General features: G+C 43.7%; 1 protein-coding gene and 1 pseudogene across 1 annotated transcript; one reads left to right on the forward strand and one right to left on the reverse strand.

Annotated features, from left to right (window-relative positions):
* Positions 1-8142: 8142 nt before the first annotated feature.
* Positions 8143-8749, reverse strand: LOC103661528 (annotated as a pseudogene).
* A 573-nt stretch (positions 8750-9322) lies between these two features.
* CTHRC1 (collagen triple helix repeat containing 1) lies at positions 9323-19966 on the forward strand. Its single transcript, XM_040626176.1, has 4 exons — positions 9323-9576; positions 14168-14389; positions 16198-16414; positions 19422-19966. Exons 1-4 carry the CDS (start codon positions 9424-9426, stop codon positions 19562-19564), a joined length of 735 nt encoding a protein of 244 aa, XP_040482110.1. The 5' UTR covers positions 9323-9423; the 3' UTR covers positions 19565-19966.
* Positions 19967-20171: the final 205 nt, after the last annotated feature.

Consider the following 20171-nt stretch of genomic DNA (forward strand, 5'->3'; position numbering starts at 1 on the left):
GAGAAGTTTATACCATCGTCCCGAGCGCAGTAGACCAAGGCTCCTCTCTCCCTTTCATGACAGCCCTTGTCTCCTCCTCGCCACCCTGCTCCAACTTTCCAACCGTTCCGTCTTGGAGATGGTTTCTGAGCTCTGCCAAGAAGCCTCCCTGTGCTGTATTTGCCCACGTTCCTCTTAAAACTTGTTGCCTGGGGCGCTTGGGTGGCTCAGTCGGTTAAGCATTGACTCTTGATTTTGGCTCAGGGCAGGATCTCAGGGTCGTGAGATCCAGCCCCTGTGTCAGGCTCTGCATTCAGCAGAGAGTCTGCTTAAGATTCTCTCTCCCTCTCCCTCTGCTCCTCTGCACACTCACACATGCTCTCTCTCTCTCAAATAAATAAATCTTTAAAACAAACAAACAAACAAACATGTTGCCTGGCATTGAGCACCACACTCCAGCAGGGTTCTTAACCATACAGGACAGTTTATGGCTGTTAATATTTTTATTTCTTATCGTGGTTTTGATATCACTAAGATTGCCTTGGTTTTTAGTAGTGAAATATGGAGCAATATAATTATTGTCAGAGCAGAAATGCAGGACTTTGTCTACGTGAGTGAATATGGGCTGCGAAAGTGTGGTGACTGGGAGATAGCCCCAGAATGTAATATTCCAATCATACCTTGACATGTCATCAGACACTAATGAATTACCAAGAAGCAGAAGTTCCTGGGGACATATTAAGCAGATGCTGAGGATGTGACGTGGCTCTTAGAATTCTACCTAAATGAAAGGGGTATGGGTGCAAATTTCCTTTCATGCCCAAGGGAGCAATCACCTTAAAAACTGGGGGAGCAGAGTCAAAAGGTACAAACTTCCAGTTATAAAATAAGTGAGTCCTGGAGATGTAATGTACAGCATGGTGACTATAGTTAATAATACTGTCCTGCGTATTTAATTCTTCTTTTTTTAAAAGATTTTATTTATTTATTTGACAGAGATAGAGACAGTCAGCGAGAGAGGGAACACAAGCAGGGGGAGTGGGAGAGGAAGAAGCAGGCTCATAGCGGAGGAGCCCAATGTGGGGCTCGATCCCATAACGCCGGGATCACGCCCTGAGCCGAAGGCAGACGCTTAACCGCTGTGCCACCCAGGTGCCCCTGTCCTGCGTATTTAAAAGCTTCTAAGAGAGTAGACCTTCAAAGTTGTGATCACAAGAAAAAAATGTGTAACTACGTGTGGCGATGGATGTTAACTAGATTCACTGTGGTGATGATTTTGCAATATATACAATATGGGATCCTATCTCACACTGATTTAATGTTCTACGTCCATATAACCTCAATTACAAAAAATGAGGGCCATGGCAAGGACTCCAGTTAGCTGATGAGATTTCACAACAAAACCATGAGGGGATCAAGTTGTAGGGTATCTCTTATCACCCCTGGTGTGGGGTCACATACGACTATATGCTGCCACATTTAACTGGTGAATTTAAGATCCAAAAAGAAAATTTGCATATGGCTGGCATCAGTGGATGTTTATATCTGTTTAATGGATAAGTGAGAATTTTTGTGGTCTCTCATTCAATTTCAGGTGACTTTCTTCTGTATAATAATTCTTTGGTTTTCATTTAGCAAGTGGCTAATTCAATTTTCCCTCTCGTTCCCCTCCTCCCCCGAGACTTATCCACCCTGATCTTTTCCTCAGAAACTGATGCCAAACAGATCTTTCCCATCTGGCTTTAGTGCAAGGAGCTTGACTACCTCTCCCAGCTTTGGGTCATCTATAAATAGCAAAGCATGCTTTCTATAGAATCCATAAATAAATGAGGAGGTCAACGGTCCATAAAAACGGGAATCATTCATTTAGCCAAGAGTTAGAAGGCCGTTTCTGATAACGCTGATAATTTTGTAAGGCTGATGATTCTGGTAACAATGCCAAGGTGTCTGATAATGTTGTCAAAGGGTTGTTTTCAAATCATGGTAAGGAACATGGGAAAGGAATTTGCCTAAACCAATTTTAACTTAATTAAAATTAGTTTCAATTTTCTACATGTGGTGGTTAGCAAACGGTACAACTGGTAACTTCCATGCCATAATAAAGAGTGAATTATCCCATTCACTCCTGTTTTTACTTTGGACGGTTAGCCATTTCTTGTTTTCTATCCAAACCTCTTGATTTTCTCCCTCCTGCCACCGATCAATTCCCATGTCGTCACTGTCTAGCACTCTCCATCGGGCAGTTCTGGAGGAGGTGAAACTGAGTCAGCTTGCTCTGTTATTTGCTAAAAACTCTGATAGGTGAGGCAGGGGATTCATATTTTGGCTTGTTTCGATTTCCACTCCAATGACCCGACTTTATATCCACAAAGCAATAACCAGAAACCATGGTCTAGCTGACGGGATCGGAGATGTGTGCAGGGAAATGGGAGACCTGGATGCATTTTGTAAACTGAAAGGTTTTGAGATGTAATTCCAAGTATCCTGCTTACTTTGGCTTTCTTTTATCAGAAAACAGGCAGCTCTTTGTGCCTTGAAAGAGACACGCAGGCTGCAGAGAGTCATCTGAACTGCCCAGAGAGGTCTTTAATCTTGACCGTTCTCCAGCACGGGTCTCCATGGTGAACCATTTTCTAAGGAATGCTTACAATGCAGAGTCTGTTCAGAGGATGCTGATTTCAAAACCTCTGTACACAGGCCATAATGAAGAGGGGCAGAAAGTGCACAGCTTCGGTAACTTAAGAAAAAGGAGAAAATTCGACAGGAAATGAAAGACTACCCAAGTTGAAAGCATGTCGCCGGCTATGATTCAGAATAAATGAAACGTAGCTCTTGGAGGTCTCACGTAGACCACCCGCGCTTGCCCTCAAGCGTGGCAAGCACGCCAGCGTCCAGTTGCATAAATGTGCACACAGGAAAAAGGACACGTGAAGAACGGACTCACCATAATCACAGGAAGGGACTTATCTTTTATCAACGATTTGGGTTCTATAATTTTCCAACAACTTTAGTTCTCGTGGAACTATAACAATCCCAATCACTCATGTGCTGGCTCCTTACTGTTTATCAGTGCCGGATGTAGATAGATTAACGGTTTAATACCAGTCCAAACAGTCTGGTAATCTACATATTTCGGATTGCAGATGAAGCCACCACAATGTTGGAATTTAGAGCTGCCTGTGTGTACACATGTAAGCATGAGCCAGTGAGGGAGGAATTCAGGACCTTCTCAGGACTGATCAGTGCTCCTTGCCCTCAGATCATTCTTCAAGCTTCCCCCGCTCCGCTCTGTATAGCAGGAGGCTGACTTCTATAGGCTGTTTCCGGACTCCTGTTTCTGGGGGCCTCTAGCTGCGTTTGACTGATCAGAGACTGGAAGGGGGAAGAAGGGAATAGCCAGGGTATTACTCATCTTCCTTCTCTGGCAGTGGCCCCATCTCTTTCATGGGTCCAGCTTCCAGTGGATAAACCCAACATGATTCCAGCTTTGACTGGTCACCTTAGGTCTCTCCAGCTTGGGAGTGGTAGCGGCTTATGGCCATGGCCAATTGTGGGTTGCTGCACTGTCCCCTGCTGAGCTTTCAGCCTTCGTAGTCAATCTCCTACATTAAATTCCTAATGTAAATTATTCTTTACATACTCAGAATGGTTTCTGTTTCCTAACTGGATTCTGAATGATACAACTGAAACATACGTTAAGTATGCATGGAATCTCTTTTATAATAAAAATAATAATAGCTAATAGAGAGAGAAAGCTCCCTAAGTACCAGGGAAAAGCACTTAGTAAGTCCTGACACAGAGGGTAGCTACAGCTTTCGCCTCCAGCTTCTCCTGGTAGCAGCTGATGAATCTCCTCTGGTTGAACTCGCCAGCGTGGCTTGTGTTACTCAGACGAGACCTCGACTGATACATAGACTCTTCTACCTTAATTCCAGCTAAGTGTCCCCTCGAGTCTTTATTTTTTTTTAACAGTATTTATTTATTTATTTGACAGAGAGAGAGACAGCCAGCGAGAGAGGGAACACAAGCAGGGGGAATGGGAGAGGAAGAAACAGGCTCCCAGCAGAGCAAGGAGCCCGATGTGGGGCTCGATCCCAGGACTCTGGGATCACGCCCCGAGCTGAAGGCAGACGCTTAACGACTGAGCCACCCAGGCGCCCCACCCCTTGAGTCTTTAAAAAACGGTATTCAGCCCATTTATTTCTATTTTATTTCAACTATACTAACTTTATGAGTTCTTATTTACATCATTACCTTTCTTTTCCCTTTTGCTCTTTTTCCAGAAAATAATAAGAACAGGGGCGCCTGGGTGGCTTGGTCGGTTAAGCATCCGACTCATGATCTCAGTTCAGGTCTTGATCTCAGGGTTGTGAGTTCAAGCCCCATGTTGGGCTCCACGTTGGGTGTGAGGTCTAACAAATACAAGCTGTCAAATGATTGCACAAATACTGTTTACGAAGATAAAGATGCTGCTGAAAGGGAAGTTCGACGGGCAGGCTATGATTACGTGATACTTTGAAATGTTCATTATCAGGTGATGCTTGGAACATGCACTTGGCAAACAAAGGGGGACTGAGAGATATGTGAACGCCTAACAGTTGAAAAGTTGAGGACGTCCCATGCTTGCTTTCCTGCAAAGGAAATGCAGAATTCTGTTGGCTGACTCCTACCACTAGTGTGATTACAATATTTTTATTGACCATCTTGATCTTCTTGCCACCTGCCAGAACTTTTTGTGTTACAAAACATCACTTTTTATGCTACAAGGAAACAAATGATGACAATCAAAAGCTCCCAGCCATAGCCCAGTGATACATGGGGTAGACGGATTTCTAAGACAGCCCCCTAAGATTTCTGCCCTGTGGTAAATAATCCTCTCCCCTTGAGTATGAGCAAAACGTGAAGATGATGGATGTCACCCCCATGATTATGTTATATTACATGGCAGAAGGGGTTTTGCAGGTGTAATTAGGTCCCCTGATCAGTTGACTTGACTTATCCTGGATGGGCCTGACTTAATCAAATCAGACCTCAAAGGTACTACACCCTTCCCGCCACAGATTCAAAGGGTTACAGGGAGGACCTATGGAAGGGGCCACATGGTAAAGACATGAGAGCGGCCTCTGGTAGCTGAGAACAGTCCCCAGATAACAAACAGCAAAAAAGCAGGGACCTTAGTCCTACAACCACAAGGAAATGAATTCTGCCAAGAACCCAAGGAAGATTAGAAGTGCATCTTTCCCTAGTCAAGCTTCCTGATGGGGACTCACCTGGCTGACTGCTTGACTTCAGCTTCATATGACACTAATCTGAGCTGGGCTCCTGACCTACAAGACTGGGAGGTAATAAATTTGTGTTGTAGTACGTCACTAAGTTTGTGGTAATTTGTTTCACGGTAACAGAAAAAGAATATAGCCTATGGGGTGTGTGTGTAGATTCCATCTGCAACAGCAGCAAAATACATCATAGCCACAATAAGAAATATGTAAGGAAAATCCTAAAATTTTACTGATGCATAAAAGTGGATTTGGAAAACTGGGGGAATATATTATGTCCCTAATCGGAAGATCAAATGTTTTAAAGATGTCAACCTTAAAGTAGTTTTTATGATAGATGAGAAGTGCATGAATAGTCCAATAGAAAAAAGAAATATCTGAACAGAAAATACATAGAACATTTGGAAATCTTTGGGAAAGGTCACTCTGGAAATAACATCCGAGACACTAAACTAGTCCATAATCTCTCACTGGAACTCAAATCTATAGTGGTAGAATGGACCTAAATTTTAGATCAAGAAAACGCAATTGGACTGAAATAGTAAATTCTAGAGGTGGTAGGAAAAATGACTCTGCAAACCCACAGAGGTATAGAAGTAAGCACAGAGGGGCGCCTGGGTGGCAGAGCGGTTAAGCGTCTGCCTTCGGCTCAGGCCGTGATCCCGGCGTTCTGGGATCGAGCCCCACATCAGGCTCCAATGCTGGGAGCCTGCTTCTTCCTCTCCCACTCCCCCTGCTTGTGTTCCCTCTCTCGCTGGCTGTCTCTATCTCTGTCAAATAAATAAAATCTTTAAAAAAAAGAAAAAGAAGTAAGCACAGAGATAGTGAAGTTAATCGAACCCTTAGTGGGAATAGATTTGTGATAATTTTAGGACCTGAGAGACGGGGTATATGTAAGGCATTTATACATTACCATAGATTATCTTTGAAATATAGATAATGATATCTGGTTAGCTTATCTTACAGTGTAATTTGATGAGTTATGTGAACGTGTAGTTTAAAAATGTATTGATGGTGTCAGATGGGAGCTACACTTGTGGGGAGCACAGCATAATGCATAGAGTCGTTGAATCATTATGTTGTACGCCTGAAATTAACGTAACACTGTGTGCCAACTATACTTCAATTTAAAAAGTTTTTTGTTTAAAGATTTTATTTATTTGAGGGAGAGAGCACAAGCTAGGGGAGAGGGAGTGGGAGAAGCAGACTCCCCGATGTACAGGGACCCCGATGTGGGGCTTGATCCCAAGACCCTGAGATCACGACCTGAGCCAAAAGCAGACGCTTCACCCACTGAACCACCCAGGCACCCCTAAAAAGGATTTTTTTAAAGCAAAAGAAATGGGGGGGGGAGCATGGATGTTAATACAGGATTAGCTGTTTGCTGAAACTCCAATCTGGACCCAAATTTACACAGAGAAGGACCATTTGAAGTCGCTGGGTGGTAACAGCATCAGGAGTTGCGATTGGATACTCTCTGGGGAGCCCTCCCCTCCTCTCCTCTCCAGCCTGTAGATTGTTGCCACCGCAGCGGTTTGGCACATAAAGGCACCAGCTGGGACCTTGTTCAGCTTTACACAGGGCTGTTTCATGGGTGAGTGACCTGTGCAGCTATGCTTAAAAGAACCCCACGCTTGGTGTATAGTTCTGTTAACACTGTCTTGAAATTCTTAATAATTTCTTTTAACAAAGGACCCTGCATTTTCATTTTGCACTGAGCCCTGCAAATTATGTAGCCAGTCCTGGCTTTAGAACCCATTGGATTTTTGCTTCTTCTGATAAACAGAAATAAAATTTAGTTGCAGTTGAGCAGTGGCTCAGGGGTGAGCATTCCTCCAAATCCCCTGACATGCTCCCCTGTCAGACTGTTCCTTTTCTCTAATATCCATCAGTTGGGTCTACTATAACTCTCAGGAAACTGGATGGGTCTCTAAAGAGAACTTGGCTGAGATGGACTTGACCTCAGCAGCATTGCCATTCTGTCAACAACCTCCACGTTGTTACAGGTGTGGCAAAACATCTCTCCTGCCAGATTCCAGCCAGTGGTGTATAAAGGACCCTACCTTGTGGGTGGCCTGGGTCTCCTGAGGATATTTTTTTTCCAGAATGGACAGAGGGGGACAAAGGGGGTTAGAAAAAGATAATATTAGTCAGAAGTCAAGAATGATTACTCAACAGTGAATTTCTACCATTGATTGTTGCTTAATCTCCCTGAACCTCAGTTTCCTTATCTGTGAATGGGGCAAATGAGGAGGTATCAACCCCCATAGGACTCCCCAGAAGACAGAGAGGATATATAAAAGACTTTGTGTGGTTCCTGGTGCTTAGTGAGTGTTGGCACTTATGAAACATCAGTTCTTTTTAAATTTTTAATGTATCTTTTTAAAATGTTTATTGAAGTATAATTAACATGCAATGTTATATTAGTTTCAGGTGCACAACATACTGATTCAACAACTCTATACATTACTCAGTGCTCACCACAGTAAGTGTAATCACAATCTGTCACCATACAAGGTTATTACAATAGTATCAACTACAGCGGCACCTGGGTGGCTCGGTCGTTAAGCGTCTGCCTTTGGCTCAGGTCAGGATCCCAGCATTCTGGGATCAAGCCCCGCATTGGGCTCCCCGCTCAGTGGCAAGCCCACTGAGCTTCTCGCTCTCCCACTCCCCCTGCTTGTGTTCCCTCTCTCGCTGCCTCTCTGTCAAATAAATAAGTAAATAAAATCTTTAAAAAAAAATAGTATTGACTATATTTCCTATGCTGTACTTTTCATCTCCTTGACTCATTTTATAATTGGAAGTTTCTTTTTTATCTTTCTTTCTTTTTTTTTTTTTCCTGCCGCAGGTTTGTTTGTACAAATAGCACAGGAGGACACGAGCCCCACGCAGATGGAAGCCCAGGGGTCACACCAGTCCTTCCGTCCTCACGCCGGCAGACAGAAGCATCTACGCTGGAGCCTTTGTGGGGGCCTGGGCACCTTTGGGAGCCTGAGCTGCAGCCGGAGCCGGAGTCGCAGCCGCAGCCTGGCCTTGGTTTGAGCCTTGGCCTTGGACTTCGGCGGCAGAGCCTGAGACCCTTGGCATTGCGGGCACGAGCACGTTTCCCAAGCTTGGGGTGAGCGATGTAGGCAAGTCGATTGAGCTTGCGGCTGCCGCCCTTTGGGATCTTAGGCTTGACCTCCTAGGGCTTGACGAGGGCCTTGACAGCCTCGGCGCGTGCACTCGTGGCCTTGGCGTTGTTGGCCTGCATCCTTTTCAGGCCCTTCTTGTTGTGCTTCTTCGCAAAGCGCATGTTCCTCAGGAACTTGGGGTCTACCCCCTTAAGAGATTCGTATCTTTGTGACCGGGGTTTCTTGATGCCATTTCTGTGCCATTTCCGTGACTGGTTGTGTGTGGTGTGGTTCTTGGACTTGGCCATGTCTGCACCGAAGACCGCGGCTCCCGAAGCGCCTCGGACCGGAAGAGAAAGAGCAAGAGCTATAACTGGAAGTTTCTGTCTCCTAATCCCCTTTACTTATTTCACCCATCCCCCCACCCACCTCCCCTTTGGCAACCACCAGTTCTCTGTATTTAAGAGTTTGCTTTTTGGTTTATTTAACATCGATTCTTAATCATGTGGGTCATGGGCCCCTGGGAGAACCCTATGATACCTATGGTTCCTCCCCTACCCCTGTTTCGCCCCCAAATGTCATCTGGGACAAAGAGCTTGCCTACAGTGACAGCTCGACAACCCCTGAAGGTGGTTCCTGGACCCGGGTGAGGGCACGTGCCTCTCAATGTTCACTTAGGCGCCGCTATCTCCACTTCCGCCTGGAAGCCTCCACCTGCGGCCTCCCACGGCCGCCCCCCCCTGCCCTCCCAGCCCCCCGACTCCGCACGCGGCTTCTCCGCAAGGGTCTCCGCGGCAGTGCCGGAGGGGGCGGGCCCGGCTGTCGGCCCGCCCAGTGTCGGGCTCGGGGTGGGGGCTCCCGCCTATTACAGGATGGAAACTACGGTGTCCAGTGGGGCGGGAGGGAGGGAGGGAGGCGCGCGGGTGAAAGAGGCATTGATGCAGCCTGTGGCGGCCTCGGAACGCGGCGGGGCCAGACTCTGATCACGTCCCGGCTCCGCGTCTCCTCCTGCTCCTCCTCCCGCTCCGCGCGTCCCGGGGCCGCCGCGCACCATGCGCCCCCACGGCCCCGCCGCCGCCGTCCCGCAGCGGCTCCTCGGCCTCCTGCTGCTCTTGCTGCTGCAGCTGCGGGCGCCGTCGAGCGCCTCCGAGACCCCCAAGGGGAAGCAAAAGGCGCTGCTGCGGCAGAGGGAGGTGGTGGACCTGGTGAGTCCGGCGGCGGGGACAGAGCCGCGCGCCGCACGGGGAGGACGTGAGTCCGGCTGGCGGGGTGAGGGGTGGTCTGTACAGCTGCGTCTGTGGGTCATGCGTGCGCCTGGGTGTCCCGCTTTGTCTGAGTCCACGTGTAAGGTAGGACCTGGGCAATGCGAGCGGTGAGGACGTGGAACTCTTACGGGAGACGCAAATGCTGGAGCGGAGATGCGACGGTCGGATGGGACCCCCCAAAATACAGGGAGTCGCCCAATAATTTCTGGCCTCTGAGGGTCGCCAGCCCCCCCCCCCCCAACAGCCCGGGAGGACGGAGAGGGTTAGGTCGGCAATGAGAGTAGAATGGGAAGCTCGAGTAGGTTGGAAGGTGAGCCTGGGAGCTGTCTGGGACACCCCGGCCTCGCTGCTCCCCTGGGTGGGCCTGGGCCAGAGCCCTGCGACGTGTCCTGTGTTGGGGCTGGTGGCCACGTCTGCCTGCAGGAGAGAATAACAACCCTCACAAAGTATCCGTCCAACTCTTTGTAACTTGAAGACTATGAGTCATGTTGGGTCATCTTCCTAGGAAGTGTGGGCTGCAATTTACTTTGTTGGACGACCACAGCTCAGGACAGGAATGGTTCAGAGGGATTAAGGCCAGAAAGGGAAAATGAAGGGACCCCGAAGTAACCCTCCGAGGACCCATTTCATTGTTCTGTTTATAGAGAGATGGGCAGTCAGCCCTTCCAGATACCCTCGGTCCTCAGCCTGTGGCCACCAAGCAGGAGCATCACAGCAGAGCAAAGGGAGAAGACAGTTCTCAGAAGAGCCAATAAATAGCCCAAGTGCTTTCCGAGGGGCTAATCTATGGGAAGGTCTGTGTGCTTAAAGCTCTTTCCTTCCAGAAGTCAACAAACCCAGTGGAGGGCAGAGCAGTCCTCTGCCCTGTGTCAAGAGCTGTCCTTTCACACCATATTCACTACCATATTCCTTGGCACATAATAAACTTCGGTCTTTAGGCCAATCTTATTTGCAGACAAATAGGGTTTATAGGCATTGCAGAACCTAAGGGGGGGGCATTGTTTTGATTTAAAAAAAAAAAAACTGTCTCGAGTTTGTTAAGCTGCCATTATAAACTGAGCTAATAAACCAAACTCCCTGGCAGCTAGTTCTATGCCAGATTCAAAAGCTCTGGAAAAAAATTCCTGCCATTGCACACTGCACTTTTGGTAATGTGCTATGTAATTTTGTTCCACAAAGCAGACAATGTGTTCAGGGCTCCAGTTCTATTTTAAGTGTCTAAATTGTCTAAAACTGTACCAAATGGCTGGGGTTCATGTGCAGTTTGCATTTTTATGAATTTGTAATTATGATACACAAAATACCCCTTTTCTCCAGAAAGCTAGCAATTTTTTCTTTTCCTCCACGGATTTACAGTACCTGCGGTTTCCCACAACGCTTGCCCGGCTTGGAAAAGCTTATTGTGCAGCCAAGCTCAGGTGCATCCTGTAGATTGGATTTGGTTTTGCTGGAGAAAAAAAAAATGTTTATGTGGTCATTGAGAAGGTTTCAACAGATTCTATCAAGAAACTTCTTTGTACAGGAGCTTTCAAAGCGTTCCTTTCAAGCTTCCAGCAAGCTCTGCCCCCTGGTGGCCGGTGGAAGAAATAGAGGTTCATTCTACGGACATTGATAGAACGCCCCGCCTAGTACTAAACCTGTGCTGGGTTAGCATTTTTAAAGTGAAGGAAGACAGACGTAATACCCGTGGAACCAAATTCAATAAAATCGTGTGGTCACTGAAATGCAGCTTTTAGATAAAAAGCTGAATAAACATTCTCAGCCTTGGCACTACTGACATTTGAGGCAAGATAATTCTTCGTTGTGGGGACTGTCCTGCTCATTGTAGGATATTTAGCAGCACCTGTGGTCCCTATTCCCATTAGATGCCAGGGGCACCCTCCCCTCCCAAGTTGTGACAATCAGACGTTTGCTAAGTATACCCTGGGGGACAAAATCGTCCCTGATTGAGAACTACTGATATATAGGAAAATAAAACTTTGTGTATCATCTTGCCTCAAGGAGAGTAACAGTGAAAAAAAAAATCGGAAGAAGTCTTATTGTTTCTCTCTTCCCACTTGAAATTTATGTCTAAACATGTATCTGCTAGTGAAAGTGAATGAGATTACTAAAATGAAAGTCTCACATAAACCAAACTGCTTTAGAATATTTTATACTTTAGCATGTCTTCAAATTTTGTTAAATACATTTGCAATTTTGTTAAATACTTTTCTTGCTATTTCTTTGGTAATAAATAAATGGAGCCTTTTCTTTCTTTCTTTTTTTTTTTAAAGATTTTATTTATTTATTTGACAGAGATAGAGACAGCCAGCGAGAGAGGGAACACAAGCAGGGGGAGTGGGAGAGGGAGAAGCAGGCTCCCAGCAGAGGAGCCTGACGAGGGGCTCGATCCCAGGACTCCAGGATCATGCCCTGAGCCGAAGGCAGACGCTTAACAACTGAGCCACCCAGGCGCCCCAAATGGTGCCTTTTCTTATATCAGGAAAATGACAGTGGCCAAAGTCATGACAAAAATCATTTATCAAAACGCAGATGAAATTAGTGATAGGAGAAGAAACTGATTGGGAAACATTATATCTATGAGGATCCTTCCTAGGCAGTGGCATTACTGGATTTTATAATATGACCATGTCTAAGTCCAGAAGTTATTTTAATGTACAAGGAGTCTTCGTTTCTTTTTTGTTCTCACTAGACAGTATCGTTAAACAGAATGATAGTACAATTTACATCAATACAGGAATGTTAAAGTAAAAATTTAAGTGGTTTGCATTTGGGGTTGGGGGGTCCTAATAAATGGGCCAATTCCTGAATAGACAGGGGAATTAGATGGAGATAAAATATTACCTATACCCCTTACCCAACTATATTGGTGGGGGGGGCTTATGTGTGTGTGCTGGCTGACAGGTTCGCTAATGCTGTCTTTCCCGGGTCTAGACCCTGGTAAGGTCCACCCATGGGAGTAGACACACTTGCCCAGTGTCACTGCCTCACATGGTCTTGGGGGAACAGTAAGACTCATCATGGCTGACATACGCAGTGCTCACTGTGTGCCCCGCACTGCTCTAAGCGCAGCTTGATATGTGCTCTCACTTAAATCTCACATGAACCCTACAAGGTAAGAATCTTTATTATTTTCCCTCTTTTACAGGTAAGGAAACAGGCACTGAAATGTTGAGTAAGTTGCCATATCTCACATAGCTAATAAGCAGTAGAGCCAGGATTAAAATCCAGAAACTCCATGCTTTTCATTTCTACCTGGTACTCTTGCTGCCTGCCCACCAAGAAAACCAGAAAGAAATCTGGCACTTGAGAGGTTTGATTGATTACTGCCACCCTGTTGAAGGCCAGTGGTCACCTGTGACCAGGTCATTCGCTCCTGAGGGGAAGTGAGGTTGGAGGCCAGAAGTTTTTTTTTTTTTTTTTTTTTTAAGATTTTATTTATTTATTCGACAGAGATAAAGACAGCCAGCGAGAGAGGGAACACAGCAGGGGGAGTGGGAGAGGAAGAAGCAGGCTCATAGCAGAAGAGCCTGATGTGGGGCTCGATCCCATAACGCCAGGATCACGCCCTGAGCCGAAGGCAGACGCTTAACCATTGTGCCACCCAGGCGCCCCATGGAGGCCAGAAGTTTTACCTTGATGACACTTCCTTCACATAAAAATAGAAGCAGGAGATGTGCAATCCAATTCAAAGATACTGCTGGTGTAAGATCATTATTAATTAAGATTTTCTGATAATTATATCCCTAGGAGTATGTCTTAGGGAAATAATTCAAAAGATGAAAAAAGCTGTATGGGTGAAGATTTTCATTACAATAATACTAATGATAGAAAAAAAAAGAAATAACCTAAGTATCCCAAAATAGTGCAATGTTTGCATAAAATGTTAAAAGTATCATTCTGATACTTTACAGCCCTTTACAACATAAAAGGCTAGAAGAAAAAAACAATATATCTAATTATGTTCACCCTGGAATACAGCAATTTAAAAATTATGTATGCTTTTAATAAGCAGTAGGAAAAAAAGCAGGCAAATGAAAACATTTTGTCTTCCTTGATTTCTGTGTGGGGGGGGCAGTCTATGCAGTAAGAACGGGAAAGAAATCTCAATATTTTAGAAATAACTTTAAAATCAATTCTCTACAGTAATGCATCTAGAACACGAGCAAGTGGTATAAAGGGATTCTTGACTCCAATAAATGAATGCAATTCTAGGGGCCCCTGGGTGGCTCGCTTGGTTAAAGGACCAACCCTTGGTTTTGGCTCATGTCATGATCTCAGGGTCCTGGGATCGAGCCCCGTGTTGAGTCCCAGTAGACCCCGTTGAGCCCCAAGTGGAGCTCTGCATTGGGTTCCACATCAGCGGGAAGTCTGCTTGTCTCCTCTCTCTGCCCCTCCCCCTGCTCTCTCTCTCTCTCACTCTGTCTCTAAAATAAACAAAATAAATCTTTAAAAAAATGCATGCTAATCAGAATGAGTCTTTGAATCTTGAGTGGTGAGGGTTTGTCCCCTTTTCCTTTTTCTGCTCTAGTATAATGGAATGTGCTTGCAAGGACCTGCAGGGGTGCCTGGGCGAGATGGAAGCCCTGGGGCCAATGGCATTCCTGGTACCCCTGGGATCCCAGGTCGGGATGGATTCAAAGGAGAAAAGGGGGAATGCTTGAGGGAAAGCTTTGAGGAGTCCTGGACACCCAACTACAAGCAGTGTTCATGGAGTTCGCTCAATTACGGCATAGATCTCGGAAAAATTGCGGTAAGTAAAGTCTGAATTATTTTAAAGTTGAAGCAGAACTTACGAGTTTTCATAGTTGAGCGTGAATTTACTATTTGATTTTATTTTTGCTGAAATTGTACTTTTTACAAAATTAGGGAGTAGGAATCCTGTGGCTAAGTTAGAATTAATGAATAAAAAGAATAACATTTCAGAGTTAATTTTATAAAGGTATTTCTAAGACAAATACATCACCATGTTATTTTAATCCTAATAATATCTAAAATAACTTCTTTTTTAAAAACATAAACAAAAAGGGAGAGCATAAGTATTTGTGTTGGACAGTAAGCAACTTTCCAATCTTGTTCAAAAGTGAACTTAAATTTAAGTTAGTATAAGAAATTCTGCTGTGGCTCCAGACACAAGGATAGGAAGAAATTTCCAAGAAACTCACCATGTGATAGGAATTATCTCCAAGTGGGAAGTCCATTGGTATTTGTCCTTATTCTGGCTAGCAGGTATGGCTTAAAGTTGCTAAGCTTAAGGGAAGTGCAATGGACCAGAGATGTACCGCAGTGAGGATTTAAAATTTTTCTGCAACATTTAGGGGGAAAAAGTACTCAAAAAAGTTGTCTAGCAATGCATTTTGATTCACGATTCAGTCATTTTAATTAGTGTTTGCTTCAAAAGTAACTGGCCAGGCGACTGGGATGGCCCAGAGTTGAAGAAGCTGGTGCTATTCGTAAGCCTTTCTTCTCTTGTCGGCCAACTCTGTACATGGTTCCGTGTCTGTATTATTATTATTCAACAGTATGAGGGATAACCTTGATATTCACCACTCCTACCACCTGGCAAATGCAAGAGAAGAGATTTTACTTTCACAAAACTCTGAGATGCTCATCTCTTGATGGTCTGCTCGATTATCTATAAAAATGTTTCAGACTGTCTTGATTTGACTTTTGTGTACCAGAATTTCCATAGAGCTTCCAGAGTTTTGGTGACTGTGACCATTTTTATTTTCCTATGGGACGTCTTAGAAAGCATTGTATTAAGATGTGTTAAAATGTTGCCTGCTTCTTTAAACACCTGACAGTGATAGACTGGTTACTTATTTATAGTTCATCAAAAGTTGCTGAGTTCTCTCTCAAACTATCGCTGTGGGCTCTGAATTATTAATATGTTTTTAAGTTTCTTTTAGGAGCAGTCAGAATGAGTTTGGGAGCTTTCTGAAAGTAAAAGATAGTAGACCATGAACCAGGAGAGAGACAAATTTTGCAAAGAGCAATTAGAGAAAAAAACAAAACAAAACAGGGCCTTCTAATTGTGTCATTATCGGTAAAGGCTAAAACCTCCACCTGGGCTTTACCCCGATACTGTTTACTGTTACAAAGAAACCGGTCAAGAATAAACACACAGAGACAGTGCTGGTCTAGAATATACGCCCCATGAGGGCAGACATTCGGTTTCATACAGTTGCTGTTGTAACTGTGGCATCCAGCACATAGGGCTTAGGAAATATTTTTGGAATGAAAAAAGAAAAGTAAATATAGAGATCGGTTTGGCTTTAAATACTGAAGACCAGCTGTTTTGAGTAAAACTAAAAGATACCTTCAATGGTGTGAAGAATTCTGAGAATGCCATCATTTGATTTTCTTAGAGTTCCTCCTATCAGAGTCTCTGCTCTGCCTTGCAGAGACTCTCTCTCCTTCTGTAAAAGTTAACCTTTTGAAAAGTTAAGCCTTAAGTTTGAGGAAAAGGAAAGTTGAGTAACATTCACACGACAACTCGAAAGCATCTTTTAAATGAAAATTGAAGATGCTAAGTGGCCCCTCTTTCTGTGTTTGCCATAGGAGTGCACATTTACCAAGATGCGCTCGAACAGCGCTCTGAGAGTTCTGTTCAGTGGCTCACTTCGGTTAAAATGCAGAAACGCGTGCTGTCAGCGTTGGTATTTCACGTTCAATGGAGCTGAATGTTCAGGACCTCTTCCCATTGAAGCCATCATTTATTTGGACCAAGGAAGCCCGGAACTCAATTCCACCATTAATATTCACCGCACTTCTTCTGGTACGTAGAATAGTGACTGCGGGATGTGCCTGACGGCTTCAGAGACCAGAGCTTGGTTGTGAACCCACTCTCATGTTGGCTCACCAGCCTGGGATAAAGAGACCTATAGCAAGTTTCCAGCACCTAACTCTTCATCCTGGTGGCATTTCAGAATTCCCTGAGATGGATCTTTGAAATAATACGCAGATGCCTGGGCTCCATCTCTGACCAACTGAGTCAGAATCTCTGGGGATAAGACTGTGTTTTTTAGAAGATCCCCAAGATTGAAAATCACAGAGTTAGATGAAATGGAAAAACAGCCCATAATGCCACAGAGCAGTGGTTTTCAACCCTGGCTATACATTAGGCTCACCTAGGGAACTTAAAAAAATCTCCGTCCCTGGGTACCGCCCTTCCAGGGAGTCTGACTTAATGGCTCTGGAAGCAGCCAAGGTACTGGGATTTCAGAATTGCTTCCAGCTAGTCTCATGCTCAGCCAAGGTTGAGATCTGCTTGATAAGGAGATTATTTCTCTGCCTTGTCCTTTGAAAGGATAGACATTGTCTGCTGAATTTGTAAAAGAGAACATTTCTATAGTGCATTGTTTCTGCCTAGTATAAAAGACATTCATTTAAACCAGTGTTTAAGAAAAAAAATTATTACTTTGTTCTATTCTATTTTAAGGTTCATTAAAGAAACTTTGGAAGATACCCCAAAAATAGAAGGGGGGTGTCTGTTAATGTCATCACCCAGACACACCCCTATCGATATTTGGCTGCCGCCCATTTTGGTTTCTTAGGTTGCAATGGGATAGCACACCATGGCAGGCCACGCTGGGAGAATCACAAGATGTATATATCACTAGCTTCATTCCCCGGACGTCTTGCAGGGGTTTCTCACTAACCTTGAACTTACAAATGGCAGAGAGAAGAGAAGAGATCCGTCCACCGTTAATCAGAGGAAATTCTATTTCAGCATGCTTTGAGCATCCAAGTCAGATACTGAAGCCAAAAATTAACATAGCACATTTATTCCTGAGAAGTCAAGGGCATCCCTTCCGCATCCTTCCTCAAATCCCCACACTATCCTTGAGATATAAAGAAGATATTTTAACCCCCTCTCTTGGCACATAAAGAAGGTCCAGGGAAATAAAGTGTCTTATGCAGGACAGTAGAATCAGTGTTCAGGAGAGCAGAAACTAGCTCCTTGCCTGCCTTCTTGTCTCCCCAACCCTTTCTTTGATCACGTTAAAAAGCCTCATTACTGAGTTCTTAGATCCGAAAAGCAGTCTCTGCAATAAGAAAATATAGCTATAAAATAAAAATTCAGTTAGGAAGTGATATACTATATACTATATAGTATGTATGTGGTATATGTAATTAGTATAAGCAACTTACTTTCTATCTTATTACCTTTAAGGTCTTTATGCCAATGTCTTGCTACAACATAAGACCTCGGGCCAGGGAACTGTGAGCTATACATGTATCTGCTTTATAAATTACTTAACATAGCAGTTCCTAACCATGGTGTGGAAACTTATTTGGTGTGAGCACTTGGGTGGAATATCAGAAGTAATTTGTTATTTATAACAGTTTTTGTATTAAGATGATAGAAGGTTACCTCTGTAATAAAATCACTTTCCCTTGCACACTGATACTCTTTCTTGAGAGAAAGGAGACACTTACACTTAGCACATCAAGGATGACTTTAAAGCCTTGGATATGCCCATGGGAGTTTGAAAAACATTTGAATGTCACCTTCTTACCTGGGGTCTAGAAAACCCTAATCCAACATATTTTAGGTGCTTAATCAGTGGCAATATTACCTTATCACAGCAAAAATGTTCATTCATTCAAAAAACATTATTTCATGGATTTAAGACCATGAAGTGACCATTTGACTCACCTCATGTGAGACGGATGCTAGACCCAAATTTGTCTTATGTCCTGTAGTGTGAGGTGAACAAGCTTCTAGGCCATGATGTGCAGAACTTGGGAGAACATGAGTATTTCTGGGCATTTTCACCCAGCATGGCACTAGATTAAATGGGATCGTGGCCACACTGTTTCGTTCTCCCAGCTTTGAAAGGAGCCTGAACCACAGTCAAATCCTTGGATTCTGAGGGACTTACCTGAGATTCATTGATGTGTCAGCTGAAGGAAGAGGATTGCTTCAAGCCCAAATCCCTGAGGCTCAGCTAGAATGTACTAAGCTACCAAATGGGAAACCTGACCCGTCACATGATGGCATCCCTACACTACTTATATGTCAGGACTCATTTTCTGAAAGAATCTGGCAACCTCTGGTCCTTTTCCCCCCTTGCACAGACACTATCTTTTTGTCTGTTAAAATGACCATTGGGGGAATTTTTTTTTTAAATATAGAAGGACCTTGGTAAGATGGAATGCACATTGTCTATTAGTATGCGGAAGTCCAGAGACCCTGAGAAAAGTTGCATATTTATAAAGCATAAGAACACAGACGGAAAGCAAGGTTGTTCGTCCACTGTGAGGAAATTCCATGTAAAATGGGATTCCCAGATTGAAGGACTGGTATAATGATTATGCTAGAATTTCTTTTAGTGTTACAAAAGTCCTCCTATGCATCAAGTGTACAGGTAAGTGTGGGGAAAGACCTGCATATCAAATCAAAGTCTTGGCTTTCAAAAGTGTGGGTTTCCTTTGTTTAGTCAAATAAATTGCTTTTTTGTTTTCAGTCACCTAAACGGTAACTTTCGGTAACTGAACAGATTCTGGTTTGATGGCTGAAACCTGTAAGAAAACCGCCTCTTCAGCTTATATCATCAGATGGATAGGTATACGTTTTAAAAAAATATTTATGTGGTAAGAAAAAGAGAATTTACCTTTATGAAGTCCTTATTAAGTATTAGAATTTTAATTTAATTAGAATTTTAATTCACTGTGCATTCAACAGATTTGTTACCCACCTTGCTCAAGTAATAACATTTAGGTGAAGATTTTTGCTTTTTGTTCTAAAGAAAGGTGTAACTTCCGTCTCTCTTCTGCAGTGGAAGGGCTTTGTGAAGGAATTGGAGCCGGATTGGTGGATGTCGCCATCTGGGTTGGGACTTGCTCGGATTACCCGAAAGGAGACGCCTCTACTGGGTGGAATTCAGTGTCTCGCATCATTATTGAAGAGCTGCCAAAATAAACCCTTTAATTTTTGCTCCCTACCTCTTTTTTATTAAACCTTCGAAGGGTACATTTTAGTGGCATTTTAATATAATTTTTATGTAGACATCTGAATAAAAAACAAAGTTAAACGTGTTTCAGACCAAAGTGTGATTTCACACTGTTTGAAAAGCCAGTATTATTCATTTTCCTTCAATCAAAAATGGTTTCAGGATTTTGTAGTTGATTAGAAATACCTTCCTCATATTCCCCATTCCCTGAACCTGTAATTTGGAATGTCATTGTGGTCCTGAACTTTTCCTATTCTCTTAGGATAGCACTTTTTAAAACAGAAAGGCTGCCATGCCGGTCTTTGTACAAGTTGTAAATGTTCAGAATTGTTTTATATCTGTGAAATAAAACTTATTTCAAACAACTTCAATATGTTAACCTAATTGCTACTAAAATTAGAGTTCCTGGTACTTTATATCTGAAAAGTTGGGTTCATTTAACAATCATATATTAAATTTTAGTGCATGTATAGGACTGTTCCATATTTTGAAGAATAAAAAGAAAAAAGGGGTATTTACATGTCGGGAAATACATTAGCACTTTAGGAATTTCATTTTTAACAGAATAAAAAGATA

Source organism: Ursus maritimus, unplaced genomic scaffold (genome assembly GCF_017311325.1).
Source record: "Ursus maritimus isolate PB19 unplaced genomic scaffold, ASM1731132v1 scaffold_9, whole genome shotgun sequence".
NCBI classification, from domain to species: domain Eukaryota; kingdom Metazoa; phylum Chordata; class Mammalia; order Carnivora; family Ursidae; genus Ursus; species Ursus maritimus.

Coding starts and splice junctions, on each gene's coding strand:
- CTHRC1 (XM_040626176.1), top strand. CDS start 9,424: ATGCGCCCCCACGGCCCCGCCGCCGCCGTCCCGCAGCGGCTCCTCGGC. Junction 14,390..16,197: donor TAGATCTCGGAAAAATTGCG/GTAAGTAAAGTC, acceptor TGTTTGCCATAG/GAGTGCACATTTACCAAGAT. Junction 16,415..19,421: donor TATTCACCGCACTTCTTCTG/GTACGTAGAATA, acceptor TCTCTTCTGCAG/TGGAAGGGCTTTGTGAAGGA.